This window comes from Bidens hawaiensis, unplaced genomic scaffold, assembly GCF_021521415.1.
Source record: "Bidens hawaiensis isolate Kalapana, Puna unplaced genomic scaffold, B.hawaiensis_p1.1 tig00015923_1, whole genome shotgun sequence".
NCBI lineage: Eukaryota > Viridiplantae > Streptophyta > Magnoliopsida > Asterales > Asteraceae > Bidens > Bidens hawaiensis.
In genome coordinates this window covers 87,332-106,028 of record NW_027492430.1, presented here as the reverse complement: position 1 = coordinate 106,028, position 18,697 = coordinate 87,332, and the positions used below count along the sequence as shown (strand labels likewise).

At 32.9% G+C, this 18,697-nt stretch overlaps 2 protein-coding genes across 2 annotated transcripts; one reads left to right on the top strand and one right to left on the bottom strand.

The window, feature by feature from the left end:
• Positions 1-676: 676 nt before the first annotated feature.
• Positions 677-5,040, top strand: LOC143550087 (deoxyhypusine synthase-like). Its single transcript, XM_077040818.1, has 7 exons — positions 677-1,092; positions 2,565-2,732; positions 2,904-3,122; positions 3,244-3,330; positions 3,577-3,682; positions 4,156-4,391; positions 4,875-5,040. The coding sequence occupies exons 1-7, from the start codon at positions 880-882 to the stop codon at positions 4,968-4,970; spliced, it is 1,125 nt and encodes a 374-aa protein (XP_076896933.1). The 5' UTR covers positions 677-879; the 3' UTR covers positions 4,971-5,040.
• Positions 5,041-15,464: 10,424 nt separating this feature from the next.
• LOC143550090 (protein FAR1-RELATED SEQUENCE 5-like) lies at positions 15,465-16,435 on the bottom strand. The gene is made up of 2 exons (XM_077040820.1): positions 16,169-16,435; positions 15,465-16,028 (listed from the first exon to the last, which is right to left on the bottom strand). The coding sequence occupies exons 1-2, from the start codon at positions 16,433-16,435 to the stop codon at positions 15,465-15,467; spliced, it is 831 nt and encodes a 276-aa protein (XP_076896935.1).
• Between the last annotated feature and the right edge of the window lie 2,262 nt (positions 16,436-18,697).

Below are 18,697 nucleotides of genomic sequence, written 5' to 3'. Positions count from 1 at the left end.
TAAGAGCGTATGGAGTGGTAATGTGGTATAATTGAGCGTGAGATAACAAAATAATCGCGTATGAAATAAACGTTTAGAGCGTTTGGAGCGTTTGGAGTTGTATAATCGAGTGTGTTCTAACCAATACCCAACCTAAACTATATATAGATGTTTGTGGGGGTAAAATGGTAAAAAAAAAAACGGTCAAAATTGAAAAAAACGGCTATATAGCCGTTTCACAACGGAAATAAACCGGTTTTTAACCGGTTACTAAAAAACCGGTTAACCGGTTTTTCTATAACGGTCATAAACCGGTTTATAAAAAAACCGGTTAACCGGTTTTTTAGTAACCGGTTATTTAAAAAAACCGGTTTTTTTATAACCGGTTTGAAAACCGGTTTGGGCTCTAAAAAGTATAACCGATATACAAACCGGCGGTTTGTAAACCGGTCAAACCGGTTTTTTAAATAACCGGTTTCCGGTTTAAACCGGCAAACCGGTTCGAGGACCGGTTTTTTTGACCACCTCTAGCTTGGACCTCCTTTGACGGTACCCAAAACCACTTTCAACCTAATTAATACCGGTTTAATGCACCTCTACCCATGCCCATGGCCCCAACGTGTTTGGATATTTTTATGTTTAGTTATATCGCCAGTTTGGCTTGGCTTGTTTTTTAGTTTACATGAGTAATGTAAAACCAAAAATCGCATCTTTGAAGATAAGATCGAATGGAGATTTTAATATATTGGCCGTTCAATTATTATAAGAAGATAGAATGGAACTTCTAACACATGCAAAAATATTAAAAAATAGTTATAGCACGTTCCCAAAAAAATAATAAATACCCATGTGATTGTGGTAGTGTACGTGACACAGCAACAACAGCTCAAAGTTGGCGAAATGGGTGAATTAGCTGATAATGAAGCAAAGACGATTGAGAATTTGAGATCTATTCTCTTTAAGGAGTCGGAGAGTTTAGAAGGCGCTTGTGTGAAAATCAATGGCTACGATTTCAACCAAGGGGTTAATTATTCACACATTATTAAATCCTTGGTTTCGACCGGCTTCCAAGCTTCTAATCTCGGTGATGCCATTGAAACCGTTAATCAAATGGTAAGTTAATCTATGTCACACTTACTCCTACTTAATTTTAACACATTAGATGAATATATTGGATGCTCATTACTAGGTTGTTATATTTGGTAACGAGTTTGATTATTCGCTTTGAAAAGGAAAGCTTGTGTATGTATATGTAGCACTAGCGGACACAAGAATTTTCGGTAGGGTAAAGTATGGGTTGGGTAAAAACGCGAGTCGTGTAGAGAAAAAAAAGTGTTAATAAAATAATATTAAAATGTTAAATATTAGTTAATGAATACAGTTTTGTTAAATACAATAGAAAAAAACTTTGTTCGATCTCTACACATTCATCAAAATAAAAATAATTTAAGCGTATAAGGAACATAGATAAGGGCGAGAAATATAATATCAAATTGATTTTAACTAGAAAGAATTTCATAACTCCTAATGAAAAGCCCTATAACAAAGAAAGAGTCGATGCAAACAAATAAGTTACTAACTATTTAACGCTATAGGTAAACTATTAAATAAAAAAGATTAATTCAAAACCAAAACCGAACAACAACATTTTTTTACCACGATTGAAATATAATGAATAACGAGGCCGTTGCAAGGTGCTAAGAACTCTAAGGAGGAAACAAATTACAAGTTCATAATGTCAAATTTACACCAAGACTCTCAATCTAACTATGTAAATGGGATATGTTTTTGATCCACAATAGGCTTAAAATCTTTATCTCTTCAAGTAACGATGATTTGTTTGATGGTTTGATAACAAACAGATAACTATTGAAGCAAAAGCAATAGGTTAGATTGAACTACATACTTGATAAAGGTTACAAACAGAAGTTAAATATGAAAAGAACTCAAACGACTAACAACTAGAGAAATAGGCAACCCTAACAACATAAAGATTAGCCCGTTTATTTTTTAAATTTAAATAACATAAATAAAACTTGTAATAGATCCTTGTATGCATGCAGTTCACGTGAGGAGTTTGGAACATATTTTATCATTTTCACTTGCGTTGCTATTGTCTGTTTACTTGTTTTCAGCATAGTTATCTTAAAAAAGGGACTAAACTAAACAACTATTTCAAAAGCATTAAAAGTCATTAAGAACAAATAGATCTTACAAAATTGAAAGAATTGAATTGGAGGAGAGTAAAGTTAACTTTGTTTTGTCGGATCCTTTCATGGTAGCGGCGCAGCTTGTCGCCCGTTTGCTTGCCACTTTTTTGTAAACGTTTTCTAGAAATGGAAGATATTTTATATATATATAAAAAAAAGACTTACACACATGTATATGTTGTATAAACAAATACATTTATATTCATATATTTATTTAGACAAGACAAATAACCATTATTTCTTTCATTTTCTTCTATTTTGTAGTTTGGTTAAGATTAAAAAGTAAATAATTGTGTGTTATCGCAATATTTAGTTTTCTACATATATAGCTCGGTGTTATGTATAATTTTGAGAGTTTCAATTTAATGATTGAAGCTAAACTGGCGGCTTTCTCATGAGGAAATAACTAAGGGTTGTAGCGAGGAGGAGAAAAACCCAACTTACAGAGAGTCTGTCAAATGCAAGATTTTTCTAGGGTTTACTTCAAACCTCATTTCATCTGGTGTTAGAGACACTATTCGGTATCTAGTTCAACATCATATGGTTAGTATCTTCAGGCTTAATTTAAGGCCATCAATATGTATAAGTTCATTCACAAGGAAATCAAATTCAAAGTGAAACACTATATATTTATGATTTGGATTTTAGACATAATAAGTCAAATTTAAATTGTTCTTATAAATTTTTTTGGAACTTATGCTTAACTAAAACAAGGTTGAAGTGATCGTGACAACCGCCGGTGGCATTGAGGAAGATCTCATAAAATGCCTTGGAGACACATACAAAGGTGACTTTTATCTACCAGGTGCCGCGTTGCGTTCAAAAGGACTAAATCGTATTGGTAACCTATTGTTGCCTAATGATAACTATTGTAAGTTTGAAGACTGGATAATGCCAATACTTGACCAAATGTTGGAAGAGCAAAAGACACAGGTATTATATGTGCAACAAAACTAAATAGAAGTTTTGTGTTTAGTATTGATGAATCTTAAACATTTATCAATTATCTTTACTGAGTAGTAGAAATTTATACATCATTTTGTTTATTCATTAGCACATTTTATGGACGCCATCAAGAGTTATAGCACGCTTGGGGAAGGAGATCAATAACGAGAGTTCATACCTTTATTGGGCATATAAGGTAATCAGTCTTCACCCAATTACAAGTTAGTTATGTTTGTTTTTGTGACCTTTTTTATTCAACTTTTCATTTAACAACGCTATAACTTTTATTAAATTTATAAGGCTGATTGTATCTTTTGATCATATATATAATGATCTCACCTCTCAAATAAAAAAAAAAACCATATATTTTTCAATATAGAACTGATGTAATTAAGTTGTTTGAAATTCAAAGTTTGATTATCGACATTTCTTTTTATTGTAGAACAATATTCCTGTCTTTTGCCCTAGCTTGACAGACGGATCTATAGGTGACATGTTATACTTCCATTCCTTTCGAAATCCCGGTCTTGTTGTCGACATTGTACAAGGTGAGCATATTTTCTCATTTTGACTTTCTTAGATCAAGTTTAACACTAAGTGAAAAATATAGAACTTTAAACTTTCATTCAAACTTGATTAAACAATTAAGGCCAACAGAAAATATTTAATTTAGTTCTAAATAAGAATTATTAGATATTTTCTCTCTTTTAGTGTGCTAAAGAAAACCTGTTACAACTTTTGCAAGGTTAGCATAGAGAAACATGACCAGTAACTTCTTTAATTCTTAACTAATAGTCTAATACAACAACGATGTGCAATATGTCAATCCAAAATTCTTACAAATGAAATCAGGTAAACATTAAATCAATCCAAATTTCTAACAAATGACTACAAGGTTTTAAATTATTTGAAAAACTATCTTTACCTCAAATTCTCAACTTGTTAATATATATCACAAAGTTATTATTATTATCTTGACCTTCAATTATGTGTATAATCTGCCAACTTAATTATTTAACAGATATTAGGGCGATGGACAATGAAGCTGTGCATGCAGATCCTAGGAAGACAGGAGTGATAATTTTAGGGGGAGGGTTGCCAAAACATCACATATGCAACGCAAATATGTTGCGTAATGGTACAGATTATGCGGTCTTCATCAATACTGCCCAAGAATTTGATGGTAGTGATTCCGGTGCACGTCCTGATGAAGCTGTATCATGGGGCAAAATACGCGCTTCTGCCAAATCTGTTAAGGTAAACACATGGACTTTGTTACTTTTTATGCCCTTGATGCCTTATAAATGTAATACTTCCCTTTTTTCGGTTCTTGCCATGTTGTATGAGATATTTTAGGTGATCGATGCTTAACCGATGTTTTCAATCATGTTCCTTTCGTTATATACTTTGACCACAAAGTCAAAGATTGCATTTCTAATGTTGTGAGAAGATATATAGTTTATGAAACATAGGAGCAAAATAAAAGAATATTATAAACTCTACTACATTATATTAGAATATCTCTAATGGTAAAACTATTGCATTAATATGTATATTGTTGAAACTTAAAAAAATGTAATGTTGCAATTAATTTGCAACATAGAGAATACATATTATTTACATAACTGATTACTGTGACCTTGAAAGACAATTTGCCTTTTGAGTTTCAGAATCAGCGATGTATACATTATTGTACGTGTTCGTAGTATTCAATTATTCATGTTGGTTGTCTTGGTCCAGGTGCACTGTGATGCCACAATTGCATTCCCATTACTTGTTGCAGAGACGTTTGCTTCAGCGAGAGAGAAAGCAACTAAGCCAAAACCAAGTTCCTGATAATGCTGAACAACTAAGACAAACCAAGTTCCGAATAAATATGTTAGCCATTCATGTGCAGATGGTTGAATAAGTTGTACCATGTTCAAAAAGGTCATGGTATATATATATGATGTATTTCATTGGAGTAATTTCTTTTTAATTTATATGCCTGTTTGGTTGAATTCATAAATAATGCGCATATATAAATTTCATTTGGAATATTAAAGTTCTTGTTGGTATGGAATTTTGTTATGTATAGTATTATACTGTTGGGCATAAATATACAATAGTGGTTTGCAAGTGGTTCATACTTTTTATATCAAATCGTAGTGCAACAGTTGATAGTTCTTTTGAATGTTGCAAACCTATGAAGGGAATAAGGGATACGGACACCCAAACTCAACTGTACGTTGAATTACATGGTAACCCTTTTGTTAATTACCAACTAATGAATTTCTTGTTTTTACTTCTAGCTAGCATCAGGGCCGGCTCAACTGTAGTGGAGGTCTAAATCAAAACTTAAAATTTTTGTCTTTTTAAGTTTTCAATATTGGATTCACTCTTTGTTTATTTGGATTTAGAACTAACAATCAACTAAATAGTTAGCAGAAAAAATTAAGTTAATATTGACATGCTCAAAAATATCATTTACAGTTGGCAAGAAGATAAACACTTTAATTATATGGATTTCGACTAGATAGTGTAAGTAAATAAATCTATATCATACCTTATATCAGCAACTGTGTATTTGACTTAATAATTCTAACTTACTTGGTTGCACCATTCTCAAAATCAAATATGTTTATAGATAACAAAATAATATAATATACATTTAAGTTGGAAAAAGTAAACCCATTTTATTCATAAGTATAATAATTCAAAAGAGACAACATACAGACTAGCACGTTGACAAAAAAGAAACTAGAGGGCTAAAATTATGAGGCCTTTACAAATAGGAGGCCCAAGGCAGTTGCCTTAGTAGACTCACCCAAGAGCCGGGCCTGGCTAGCATCAAAACATATCGTACTTCAACTACGTTTTAATATTGTACGTAGGTCGTGAATTAACGAGTTTGAATGGTTCCATGTTAACTAATATTTACCGGATGGATACCAAGCGGGATTTGGGCCAGGTACACCCAATGTGTATTTTTAATAATCTAACGGGTATACTCGAAACCCATGGGTATGCCCGAAACCTGATGGGCAATTACCCGATAAATACCCTATGGTTTTTTAGTCGAGTTTGGGACAAATGTTCTATAGTTGGGCATGGGTTGGGATATTACCCAAACCCATCCCATTACCATCCCTACTCGAAAAATGGATACCATCTTCTAACCGGTCATGAACTTTTGGCATGTTGATGTATAAGTTGATGCCCCGCACAAACGATCGCTATCCATTATTATTTTTTTTAAGTTGGAGTGAGTGTAGAGTGTGTTTTGTATTAGAATGGGAGATTTTTTTTAGAAAAATTATTGACAGATGAAGACACCGCCCAACGCCCATTTTCTTTTGCCTCACTTGAGCTTCCAAAACGTCTAACATAGCGGTGTACAGGTTGCTTTTGACTGATGTGGTGTGAGGGCGTTTGACTATTACGCACGCCCTAAGTACGGTGGTCTTAACGAAGTAGGCTTTTTAGAATTGAGCAAAGCCAACGAGGCAATGAACCATCTAGCTAGACTTAAAATGGATTTTTGAAACGCTAGCCCTCGTGACAAAAGGAACTTAGCTACCAGTGAGAAGCCAGGATTAGTACTATACGAAACATAAGTACGTAGTTCGTAACGCAAATGTAATAATAATAATGGAAGAGTAAGTGGGGATGGTGTGTTTAGGTTGGCGAGCCAGTCCAAATTAACTTTTGTAAAGTTGGTTTAGTGGCCGAACATGATTTTGATATTTTTACTAACAAATAAGAACCACCAAGATATTAAATATTGTTTCCTACCAAAATAAACAAAGTTTGATACGGGGACAATATAATTAAAATAATAAATACTAAAGGGGTGAGCTAAATACACCATTTAAATTTCATTTTACACCGCTAATTATTAAATAATGATTGTGTTTAATTTTTTCTTTTTCTTTTTAATGATTATGTAATGATTTTGTGTGACACCCATTGTAATGATTACGTTTTATTTTTCTTTGTTTAATTTTTTCTTTTTCTTTTTTTTTCTTTATATTATTACTAATTACTAATTACTATTTCTTTATTAAACTAATTACAATTTTATTTTTATTTTATATTTTATTATACTATTATTACTTATATATAAACAAGATATATAATTAAATAAATAAAAGACAAATAAATAAGATATACAATTAATCTATAACTTTATATACAGGAGGTTTCCATATCCAATCTTTATATAGTTGTTGACGTGATTGATATATTTGTTCCCACTCAGATGCGGCAGTTTGTCTGTTTAGTGTCCATAACTTTTGTGTGACACCCATTGGAAACTCGCCTTGCATTTTCACCGCTACATAATGATTTGAATGCACCAGTGCCATTGTAATGATTCTTTTTTCTGGGAACTGGTCAGGTCCTCTCCAAAGCGGAAATATTGTCGAGCTACTATTATTATCTTTACTAATGAAATGAAAAATGACGTTAAACCTGTTTGCAATCAAATACCCCGTCTCTGGCATAATCATCCAGTATTGTGTTGGTGCAAAACCTTTACCAAACCAGTTCAAGGATGAGAACACAGCATTGTATTCGTCCACCGTATTGTTTTTGTCTTTGAAAGCGAGTCTGTAAAGTTGTTCATACTGCACCATCTCCTCAATTAGGGACCTTCGGATTGATGCCCAATCATTTTGGTGGTACCCGAGAGCAACAGCTGTAGCCCGAAACCCACAATTTCCATCACCGTCGACGTTTTCTATATCCTCCACATACGGTTGAAATATTTCTGGAATTTCACCAATATAAGTGCGATAGTCTATTGATTTTTGACATGTAACACTATGCTGGCTCAACCCCATGAAATCATATTCTGTTACCCTTGCAGTGTTGGTGAAATACGTCTGTTCAGCAGTATTCTGGTTAAACCCGAATAAATCATCTATTACACTTGAAGTGCTTCCAAAATACGTTTGTTCACCAGTATTCACGTATGCACTATTGTAAGTTGGATGATCATCATAGTTCCCGTAAAAACCAAGTGTTTCGTAGTTCCCCCATCCACTGTTGTAACCGGGAGAATTGTCATGGTCCCTTAATGAATTGTGCCTTGTAAGCTCTTGGGCATAATCACGTTCTACGGGTTGCACATATGAACTATGCCTCGGAGGCATATGGGAGTCGGTTCGCTGAAGGGGAGGTTTATCAGTTGTAAATCTGCAAGACTGTTGACGAACGGGATCGTCATGCCTTTTTTGTTGCGTTTTCTTCAAACTCGGTCATCCACGAGTATTCCTTTGGACACGAGGTTCCCGAATGTCGATTTTACCTAAAACGAATTTTGTATAATGATTATTTTATAATATACGTGTTAAATTTCAAGTAATAAAATATATAATAATTTTGTACCTGGAGTGAATATATCCTTGAGCTTTCTTATCCAACTTCTCTTTCCATCTTTGGACAACCTGTTGAAACTTTCCTTAAAACTTTGTAGTTCATCATCACAATCAACATCATCATCTTGCATAGAAGTTAAAGGTGAAACATCTAGCTTCCTCCAAAAAACATCAATCCTATCTAAAGGAATATATTGACCTGCATTTAAAGTAAATAAGTATTAATTTTAAAATGAACAACTTTAAAAAATCAATCCGATGTAGATGAAGATACTTACCTGAACTTATAAACATTGATTCACAAGCACATGGCAACCCTTTACAGGTGCGAAGTCGACAATCACAATCTACCCGATCCTCGTTCAACCGTTTACACTCTTTTTTAATACGTAGATGATCAAGTTTTAGTGATATAGAATTAATGTTAACTTTCTAACTGTATTTTTCTTTTCAATACAAATGGTGTTTTCTAAGGTTTGTATCTGATCAAGAGAGAAAGTGATTTGGAAAGTTAAATTGAAGTTTTCAAAGATAAAAAAGCTGATCATATCTTGTTTGACCAAAAAAATAAAATAAAAGTTAAGACTGACACAAAATTATGAAAAAGAGGAAAGCTGACAATCTTATTTCTCTTTCTCTCTCCATTAAACTTTTCAAAGTTGACCCAATATGGTGCATATATCAGGGCCCATACTAAAACATGTGTCTGGGAAATTTTATAGGTTTGACCGAATCAGTGGTCACTGTCAACGGAGGTGAGCAAACCTCAAAAACTCATAAAGCCTCCCCTTGAATCCTTAAATAATTTTTTCAAGGAAAAAATGGGCCCCTCTCTCCATCAACCTATACAACTTAAATAAACGGTTTATATGGAAAATAGGGAATGAGTTGCATCCAGCAGGAACGTTTTCAAAAATTGTTAAAAAATATAAGTCGAATACGAGTATAAATTCATAAGTAAATAACAATAAAAAATTAACCCTAAATTTTATATAATAATTAACCCTAAATTTAATAAAACTAAACATCAATAACAATCAAACAATTAACCATAAATTTTATAAAACTAAGCATATAAATAACAGCTAACTACTAGTTTAATGGCATTAAGATTCAGTATTTCAATGAAAAACTAAAAAACCTAACTGTAGTGTGACGACCGGTGTACTAGCGGAGGTTGGATCCGGTGCCAGCAGAGGACTAGATAGTATTCTGTTCAACGTTTGATATTTGTCTGAAGTCTGATCGTCTCCTTATTATTATCCCGCCTCAGTATTTTGCAAATTTTTTAAATAGGCTATTGGGAAGGTTAATAATTACGAAATTATGGACATATCATACATTAATTCGGATGGACTCGATTTGAATTGGGTCGAGCTGGTTATGAACTCAGGATTTATTAATTATGAATTGGGCTGAGCTGGTTATGTTATATATATATATATATATATATATATAATTTTCGGGCTTAGTGGAATTCGAGCCGGTGTCGGTTAACCACCTTGGTATGGTTGAGAGTCGGCCTTGTCATTGGGTTTCGAATATATCTTTTGGCAATAAGGTCTCATAAAACAACACTCAACCATAAGTTTTTGTGATCAAACATCATATTACAACTCTTTATTTTATTGATCAAAACTTGCACACACAAATTACATATATTATAGCTATCTACTTATAATAAAAAAATAACTTGAAAAACAAGAAAAATCTTAGAAAACTAAATGACCCACAATATTCTTAAAATACTAACAAAACACAGTAAAGTAAACCTATAAATAACTCTAAACTCTATTACGAAACACCCCTTAGGTTTTACTTTCTTTCTGAATGACTGTTTAACTTTATTGATAGCCCGTTTCAGGATTAACATTCAATATGAAATCTAGTCATGCAATGCATCATGTGCTGACTTGACAATTATATATATATATATATATATATATATAGGGAAATGTTAAAATAAAAACTCACTCCAGTTGAGAAAACTATGTAAACCCTCTTTAAACCATTGATCTCTTATAATGTATGGCTGAGATTAAATGTGAATTATCAACACATTATTTATGTTAAAAAAACATATTATAATTGCAAAAGGGTAATAAAGACATTTCACACACAATTGCTTTATGTCTAATCAATCACCAGCTACTTCATCTCACTACAATAACAACAATCGTTCAAATTTTGAAACACATATTCCAACACAAATTATCATCACCGATTCATCTCCTTCATCTTCCACAGCTGATGAACAGTAAGAAATTGATTGAGGACTGAGAGATATCAGGCTATTCCGTTGACGTCGACTAAATTATCGATACGTTTACTTTCGTTTGGTTGAACATATGTTAATAACAACCTTATGTTTACGTTTTTAACATTTTCCATTGATCTATTGAGTCATCTGGTTTTGAACATTTTCCGGTCATCTGCTTGTTAACATTCTGGGGTTATCTTTATATAGCGATCTAAGTTTTAGGGTTTTTACAATTTTAAGAATATTAAAGTTAAAGAAAACGTAGATGAGTTTCATTAAGGTTTAAAGGTATGAGCTTTATGTTTGAACATTTTTAGTAACTTACATTTTTAACTTGAAAACACATGAAGTAAGTTACAATTTTAACTTGAAAACACATGAAGTAAGTTACATAAATGTGAATGTGAATGTTTTTAACTTGAAAACACATTTTTTATAACTTTAAAACATTTTTAATGCTAAAAAGTTATTTAAGAACGCGGTTTACATTTAAAAGTATGAGGGTTTTGAACATTTTTAATAAGTTAGAAAATGTGAATGTGTAACCAGTTTAAAAAATGATTAAACAGAAAAATAAAATAACATAAAAATGCCTGTAAAAGAATTATTAGGGTTTTTTGGGTCGAGTATAAACTGGCCTCACACAGTTAATGTAAAAAATACTTTTGATTTTTTTCAATGTTTTGAAGCGAACACATGTGTTGAATACTTTTTTGGATTACTTGTAGAAAATGAAAGAAAGCACTTCCAAGAAGAAGTACTTTGTTATTGAAAGAAGGAGTCGAAGCATCTCTAAAAAACAAAAAAAGAACTTGAAAACACATTAAGTAACCCGATATATGTGAAGAGCTCAAAGAAGAGGGAATGTGGCAGGGCTGAGTTGGGAACAAAAGGTAAATGAAAAATTTAAAGTTACAATAAGTTACATTTATTTTTGGGTACTTACAGTTTAGGTAAATAATAGTTTAACTTTGTTTTGTTGTATTATTTGGAGTCATGGAATCATCCAAAGAGTCAGGAGATAAAGGAGAGTAAGGTTGAAAGAATTCAGGTGAAGTGGGCAATCACAAGCCACACGACAGAAGGTGGAGTGGTGTTGATGAGGCATATGGAGACTTTCATGGGGGAGGGAGAAAAATTCGAAGCCGGGTTTGCTAGACAAGTCATGAAGAAAAAAAGTCAACTTAAAAGTTTAAGGAAAAAATATTATCAAGAATTATTTTGTCTGACTTAAACACTCTAAAGAAAGAAGTTCTGATGGAGGTAGGAGGTGTTGGAGGTAAGTGAAAAAATCCCACGAACTCAGTGTGCTTTTGATTAAACTTTTAGTTTTTGTTTTGTAAAACTTTAATTTAGTATGAGGTAGGGTACTGTAATGTCTGAACATGATTTAACTGGGGGTAGTGGTTGGGGCAAAGAAGTTACGGATGTGACTTCTGTTTTGTGGTATGGACCAAAAGTATGTTGTGGGCCCTTATACTTTTGTTTTAGAATATGACGGTGGCAGGTAGTAATTGTGGGACCTTAAATTATTATGTTAATTTGTGGACAAAAAGTGTTTTTGGAAATAGAGATTAGGTGGCTCCCTGTAGGGAATTCCAAGGAAGATAAAATATTTAAAAGTAGCCTAGAGTACAAAAGTATAAAAGGTACAAAAGATAATATTTTAAGTAGCCAACTGTAGTGGAAAAATGAAACAAAAGCAGTTAAACGTGGGTGAAAGGACTTGCGTTAGTTGAACACGTGAGGATTAGTCAAAAGGTTTGGTTGGTTGACTTAGGTATCACAAAAAATGTTGTTGAAAATTCTAGTATGTTTAATTATCGTTATAGAAAGCCTTTATTTGATTGTGAAAAAAGAATTAAAATATTAGTAACCTAGTTGTTAAAATTCTAGTATGTTAAAATATTTGTAATCTGGTTGTTTTCATCATTACCGAAAACCTTTATTTGATTGTGAAAAGGCATTAAAATTCTAGTATGTTGTTAAAATATTTATTGTTTACGTGGAATAGTAGGTGTGACACTTGCGTGGTTGTACTGTAGTTGATTGTACACGTGGAACAAGAAAACAAACAGTTACAAATATATAAGTCAGGGAACCATTTATAAAATCAATAAAAATGTGGGGGGGGGGGGGGATACACTTAATTTCTGAACACGTGACAATTTGGAGAACATTCGAAAAAAATAAAAATGTTAGTTTGACCCACAGGTATGCTAGTTTGTTGACAATACGAATTCGGGACAATGACCATACGATTTATTATATAGAAAAAATGTGAAGCCTGTTTATATAACATATCAATGTTAACATATGTTTTAAGATACCATAAAACATATGTTACCAAATTAACATATGTTTTCAATTACAACCTAACATATGTTATCCATATTACCGAACTTGAACTATTGTTACAAAACATATGTTCACACTTTCTCTTAACATGGCATGGTCGAGTGGTGAATGGAAAAAAATAAGCTAAAAAAGCATATAGCTTGAATTCCGAAAACATAGTTAAAAACATATAGTTAGAAGAAAAGTTGTAGACTTAAAGGTCAGTTTATGTGGGATCCGTTTTTATGCTAAGTGAAATTAAAGATTAATTTATTGTAACAACTACTAACAGCCCATTAGTAAAAAACCATATAGCTTGCATTTCGAAAACATAGTTACAAAAAAATATATACCCAAAATAACGAGCAGAAAAAAAAGGAAAACATGCTTTATAAATGCTGCTACATGTCTTTGTCCTCGTATATAAATGCTACAAAAGCATATTGTACTATGTTGTACTTTTATAAGTTAGATCATATTGTTTTCAACCTAGTGCTCTTGGTAGGGTCACATTTACCTCGTAATATATACTATGTAGGATGATAAGACAGGTCCCTGATAAGGCATATCAGCTAAAGATAAAGCTAGTTAAGTATGATAAGACAACTAGGAATGACAACTAAAAGCATGTACAATACACTTTAATACTTGATAAAGTAAGCTATCTAAGTAACCAAACCAAACTAGGGTCCCAACCAAACTAAAAAAAACTAAATAAAAAATAAGAGAACCAAAAACAACCAAAAAAAATTAACACGACAATAAGAATGTCCCTAACGCGTATTTGACGTCGCAAAACTTTAACATCATCTTCAAGCTTGTTTTTTTATTTCAACAACCCAGGAATGATTTGCTTAGAACGGTCACACATAGGCTGATCTAGCCAAACAAAATAACCACACTTGTTCTCCTGCATTTTAAAAAAACAAAAAAGGAAAATGAAAATTACAAAAATATAGTGCATTTAACAGAATTGTATACCATATGAGGACATGAAAAAAAACGGCATCCAGGATTCAAATCGGTCCAAGACGTACGTAAGGTGGCAACCTTATGGCAGTAGCAGACATACATACTGATGAGACTGATTTTATGAATGTGGTTTTTTCAAGGCAGCCGTGTGGAATGACTTGGTGAGTGTTGGATGGGTATTTAACAACAACTGAGCGGGTGGAGATAAAAAATGTTAAAATAATAAAACAAAATAAATGCAAGAGAGAATATGGTAGGAGAGGGAAGTTGTAGAACAATTAATGGGTCCTTGAACTAGTACAGCTGTCACGTGAACTATGGGAGGACAGGAGGGGAAACAGCTGTCACGTGAACTATGGTCCTTGACACAATTCCCAATATAGTAAAAATAAGTAGCAACCAAACCCAAATTTCGTTGAACTAGTACATTTAAAAAAAGAAAATAATATCTAACCATAGTACACATACATTGGGAAAACACTTAAAAAACCACCTAATACATTTAAGGGTGGTAGATACACCATGGGATCCCGTTCCCAGATACATTTAACATAAATAAAAACTAAAAACATCCCTTAAACAACATAACAAGAGTACATACTTTCAGAAAGTGAGGATCTAAACTGAGGGGGTCACAAAACTAACGAACAAAGTAGAAACGTTTGCAACAGTGACAGAAGTCAAAAGACGGAGTTGGGTATGGAAAAAGAGTGGTGATGTTAGGGAGGGGATTGTCAAAATTATAGTAAAACATCCATTCGTCATCATGATGTTGACCGCAGGGACTTGAATTTCTTATGCAACTTTGCTCAACTTTGGGCCTCTCAACCTTCAGGGTTTTGTACTTAAAATCTTCAACTTTAGGTTCAACGAAATTTGGGTGAATTTTGAAGGAAGGTTGGTTCTCTCTTTTGACCATAGGTTTAAAGTGCATTCTGGAAGATGACGCTATTTTAATCTTAGAAAGAGGAACTAATCTACGTCGAGGTGCAGACATGATAAAAATTGGGAAAAGGGATGTTGAAAAAAACAAGAGTGTAACTATCTCCTTATCCTTTATATAATGAAGAAAGGTGAGGGAGGTTAGATGAAGATTTGATGGTTAATAAATATGATGGTAAATGTAAGTCCAAAGGGCAAATGGTTGTTAAGTCCCAAATGTTGGTTATGTCCTTCCTTTTTTAAGAAATTTATTAAAAAGGAAAAAGTAAAAAAAAAGGACGTTGTAAAAAACAAAAATAAAATAAAATGGGATAATTATTAAACAAACTTGCAAATGTCATACATGATCCTTAGGTAGTAATTAGGAAAAGATCATGCTAAAAGATTATAACAAAATAAGAATCAAAAACTAAACATGCCTTCCAATGAAATATATTTATTAACCCCACCATGAACTACCTAAACATTGTCGCTGCTTTCTGGATCAGCCAAAGACTTTTTCTTCTTGTTCTTGGGATATAAAGAACAATTACGAGAATCATGATGAACATACTCACCACAAGTACGACATAACCTTGCGACTTTACCTACCTTCTCGAAAAATTTTTCCGAGTCACCCATCACTCGATGAACCTTGCCACATCCTTTTGTGCGAACAGTATCCGAATTCTCAATCAAATCATCACCTTCGTTGACATTCCCAATAATTTCTTCAAAAACAGATTCGTTATCATCTACGGCATCCGCATTTCTATAACTTTTTTCAAAGAACAAAGACTTTAACTCTTTTATCTTTATAGCAAAAGAGTTTAGACCTTCAGAATTCACACTAAAACGATTTGAAATTGAGAAAACACTTCTAGGTAGAACATCCCGTTTCCACCTATCACTTACATACTTCAACGGGATCTTGTCAACTTTTTTAATTCTATAAACACAAAACACATGGCGGCATAAAAAACCAATACGAGTGAATCCCATACAAGAACAAGAAGCCGAGTTGTCAGCAGGATCAAAGTTAACCTGTACGATAAAAATAAAATGTATGACTATAACATATGTTAACGTAGACTTCACTTATAACATATGTTTTTAGGTAAACATATAACATATGTTAAAAACAAAAATTATGTTAAAGTGACCAAACTGGATCGTTAACGTACCAGAAAAACGTTGGTTATGTCCTTCCTTTTTTCCAAGTGAGTCACGGAATATAAAACATGATCATCAACGGATTCAGTATGTGTAACATAACAACAATACTTCCCTTTCACTATCTCCTTTCTAACTTCATTAAATATGGCTTGAGTGTACAACTCAAATGCATGTCTCTCTATTTCTTCACCAGTATTACTTTTAAATGAAACAGATGAAGTATTATACACACAACTTCTTTGAGAGTAACGTTGACTGTCTAGTCTAGACTCCATACATAGCATAAATTGGACAAAAGTGTTAGCGCTGGTTGAGTTGACTTTAAATGTTGCATTAGAGCTTTCACAACGAGATGTAGTCTTCATCAAACAACAAAAAAGGATCTCTAGAAAATAAGCAGGAACCCAACGATCACGGATCTCAAACTATCATTCAACCACTCGTTGTCTTGTAAACCAAACTTCTCAATAAGATAGTTCCATCTGGACTCAAATGTATCAGGGGTGTTAAACATATTCCAAACCAAACGAGGTATTATAGAACGAACATTAGTATTCTCAATAACATCACCAGATACCTAATGTAAAAAAGAAACAAAAACATATCAAAAAAAACAAAACACGGATGCAAAGCCTATGACGTGACTCAGAAAATACCTTGGCCGACAATTTCTTCGTTATATGCCACATGCAAAGCCTATAACGTGACTCAGAAAATACCTGGACTACTACTTGCTTCATAGAAGGATCTTGATCACTTAAAACTATCTTGGGTCGTTGGCCATGACAATTAAGAAAGGATTGAAGCAACCATTTGTAAGAGTCGATAGTCTCACTACTGATCAAGGCCGCTCCAAAAGTAACACATTTTTTGTGGTGATCTACGCCAGTAAAATGAACAAATATCATTTTGTACATGGAAAAGTAAAGTGAAAAAACAATTAAAACATATGTTTTATTGATAAAGGTACATAAGATAAGTGAAAAAACAAAACCTGAAATCAAAATGACTAACCTATTAGTCTGATATGTGGCATCAAAAGCCAAAACGTGACCAAAAGCTTTATAATTCAATTTGGATATCTCATCAGCCCAAAAGATAAATCTTAACTTGCCATTTTCAACTGTAAAATCAAAAAAGAATTGGGGGCAACACTCATAAGATATTTCAACCGGTCAATAACTAACTGTGAATCCTTATCACCTATGAAAATCCTCATTCCATTATAAAAGTTATTGAAATCAATAGGTGTACCTCTAATGTTATGATGACCACCCTTTATTGAGACAAGTAAACGATGAGCAACAGTAGGACCAACTCTATTTAAGCTCATATGGTGGATAAATTTGTTGGATGAGAATGAAAGCTTTCTAGATATCTTAGTCAAGTCACGGTTAAAAGTGTCAACTAGACAATGATTGTGATCTTCTACAAACTTAGACAAAATAAAGTTACAAGTTTCACGACAAAAATGAAACACCTATGTGAGCCTTGCAATCAGTTACGGTAAATGTCTTCTGCCTGACATACATTGACGGTTCAGACAAGGAATCAAAAGAACGTTTTCTTTAGGGGGTACCGTACTTATTACACCTCAAATACTTGTGTGTAACGACCCTTTTCCATTTCTTATCTAGCCTTTGGGAACAAAAACCATATTCTTCAGCATGCTTATAATACATAGTAACAACATCTTCCCATGATTTAAAAATAGTGCCTTCAACAGGTTTTAAATTGTTATCAATCTTTGGATGCCAAAACTTCGAACCATTAGGAGAATAATAAACATAATAGGCATCCTCTTCTTGAAGAATTTTTGGTTCTATAGAACAGGATATACCACATCATTTTGGCCTAAGGATGTTTGGTTGCTAAACACATTCTCTAAAAAAACAAAAAAATCATTTAAATATAGTAGACATATGAAAAAATAATGCTTCAAAAATAAAGGATTTTAAGTTATAAAAGCATGGGAATAAAAGCATTAAAACAAATGGAAACCACCTGGAACCCTTAAAACAAAAACATTTATAAAACAAATGGATTAGAGGTCCCTGGATTAGCGTACTACAAACTAGACTTAAAACATTAATATGACTTAATGAAACACTACCTTGGCTGGTGGGACTAACTAAGTGGTTCAGGAAATTATTTGAAGTAGACTGATCAAAGGGAATGCTAAAAAATTGACTGCTTGGAGTAGTTAATGTGATATCATCATTGTAGCCGGCTGGGACATCCATCGCAATAAAGGAAGAGTGGGTGAAGGAAGGTGGATAACATTAAATGTGAGTCTTAAAATTGTGTTTATAAAAGAAAAAGTAAACATATTACAGGGGGGAGAAGTATGACAAGACAAGAAAGTACAAGAAAATATAAAAAAGATCTTCCAATTACAATAAAATAAATTAAAATAAATGGGGTAGGGTACAAAGGGGGACTTCAATCAAAAGTGTTTGTAAAAATAAATAATATGTGTCATCAACCAAACTCACATCAACATCCCATTCAGATTTCAAGTAATACATTTTACTCTA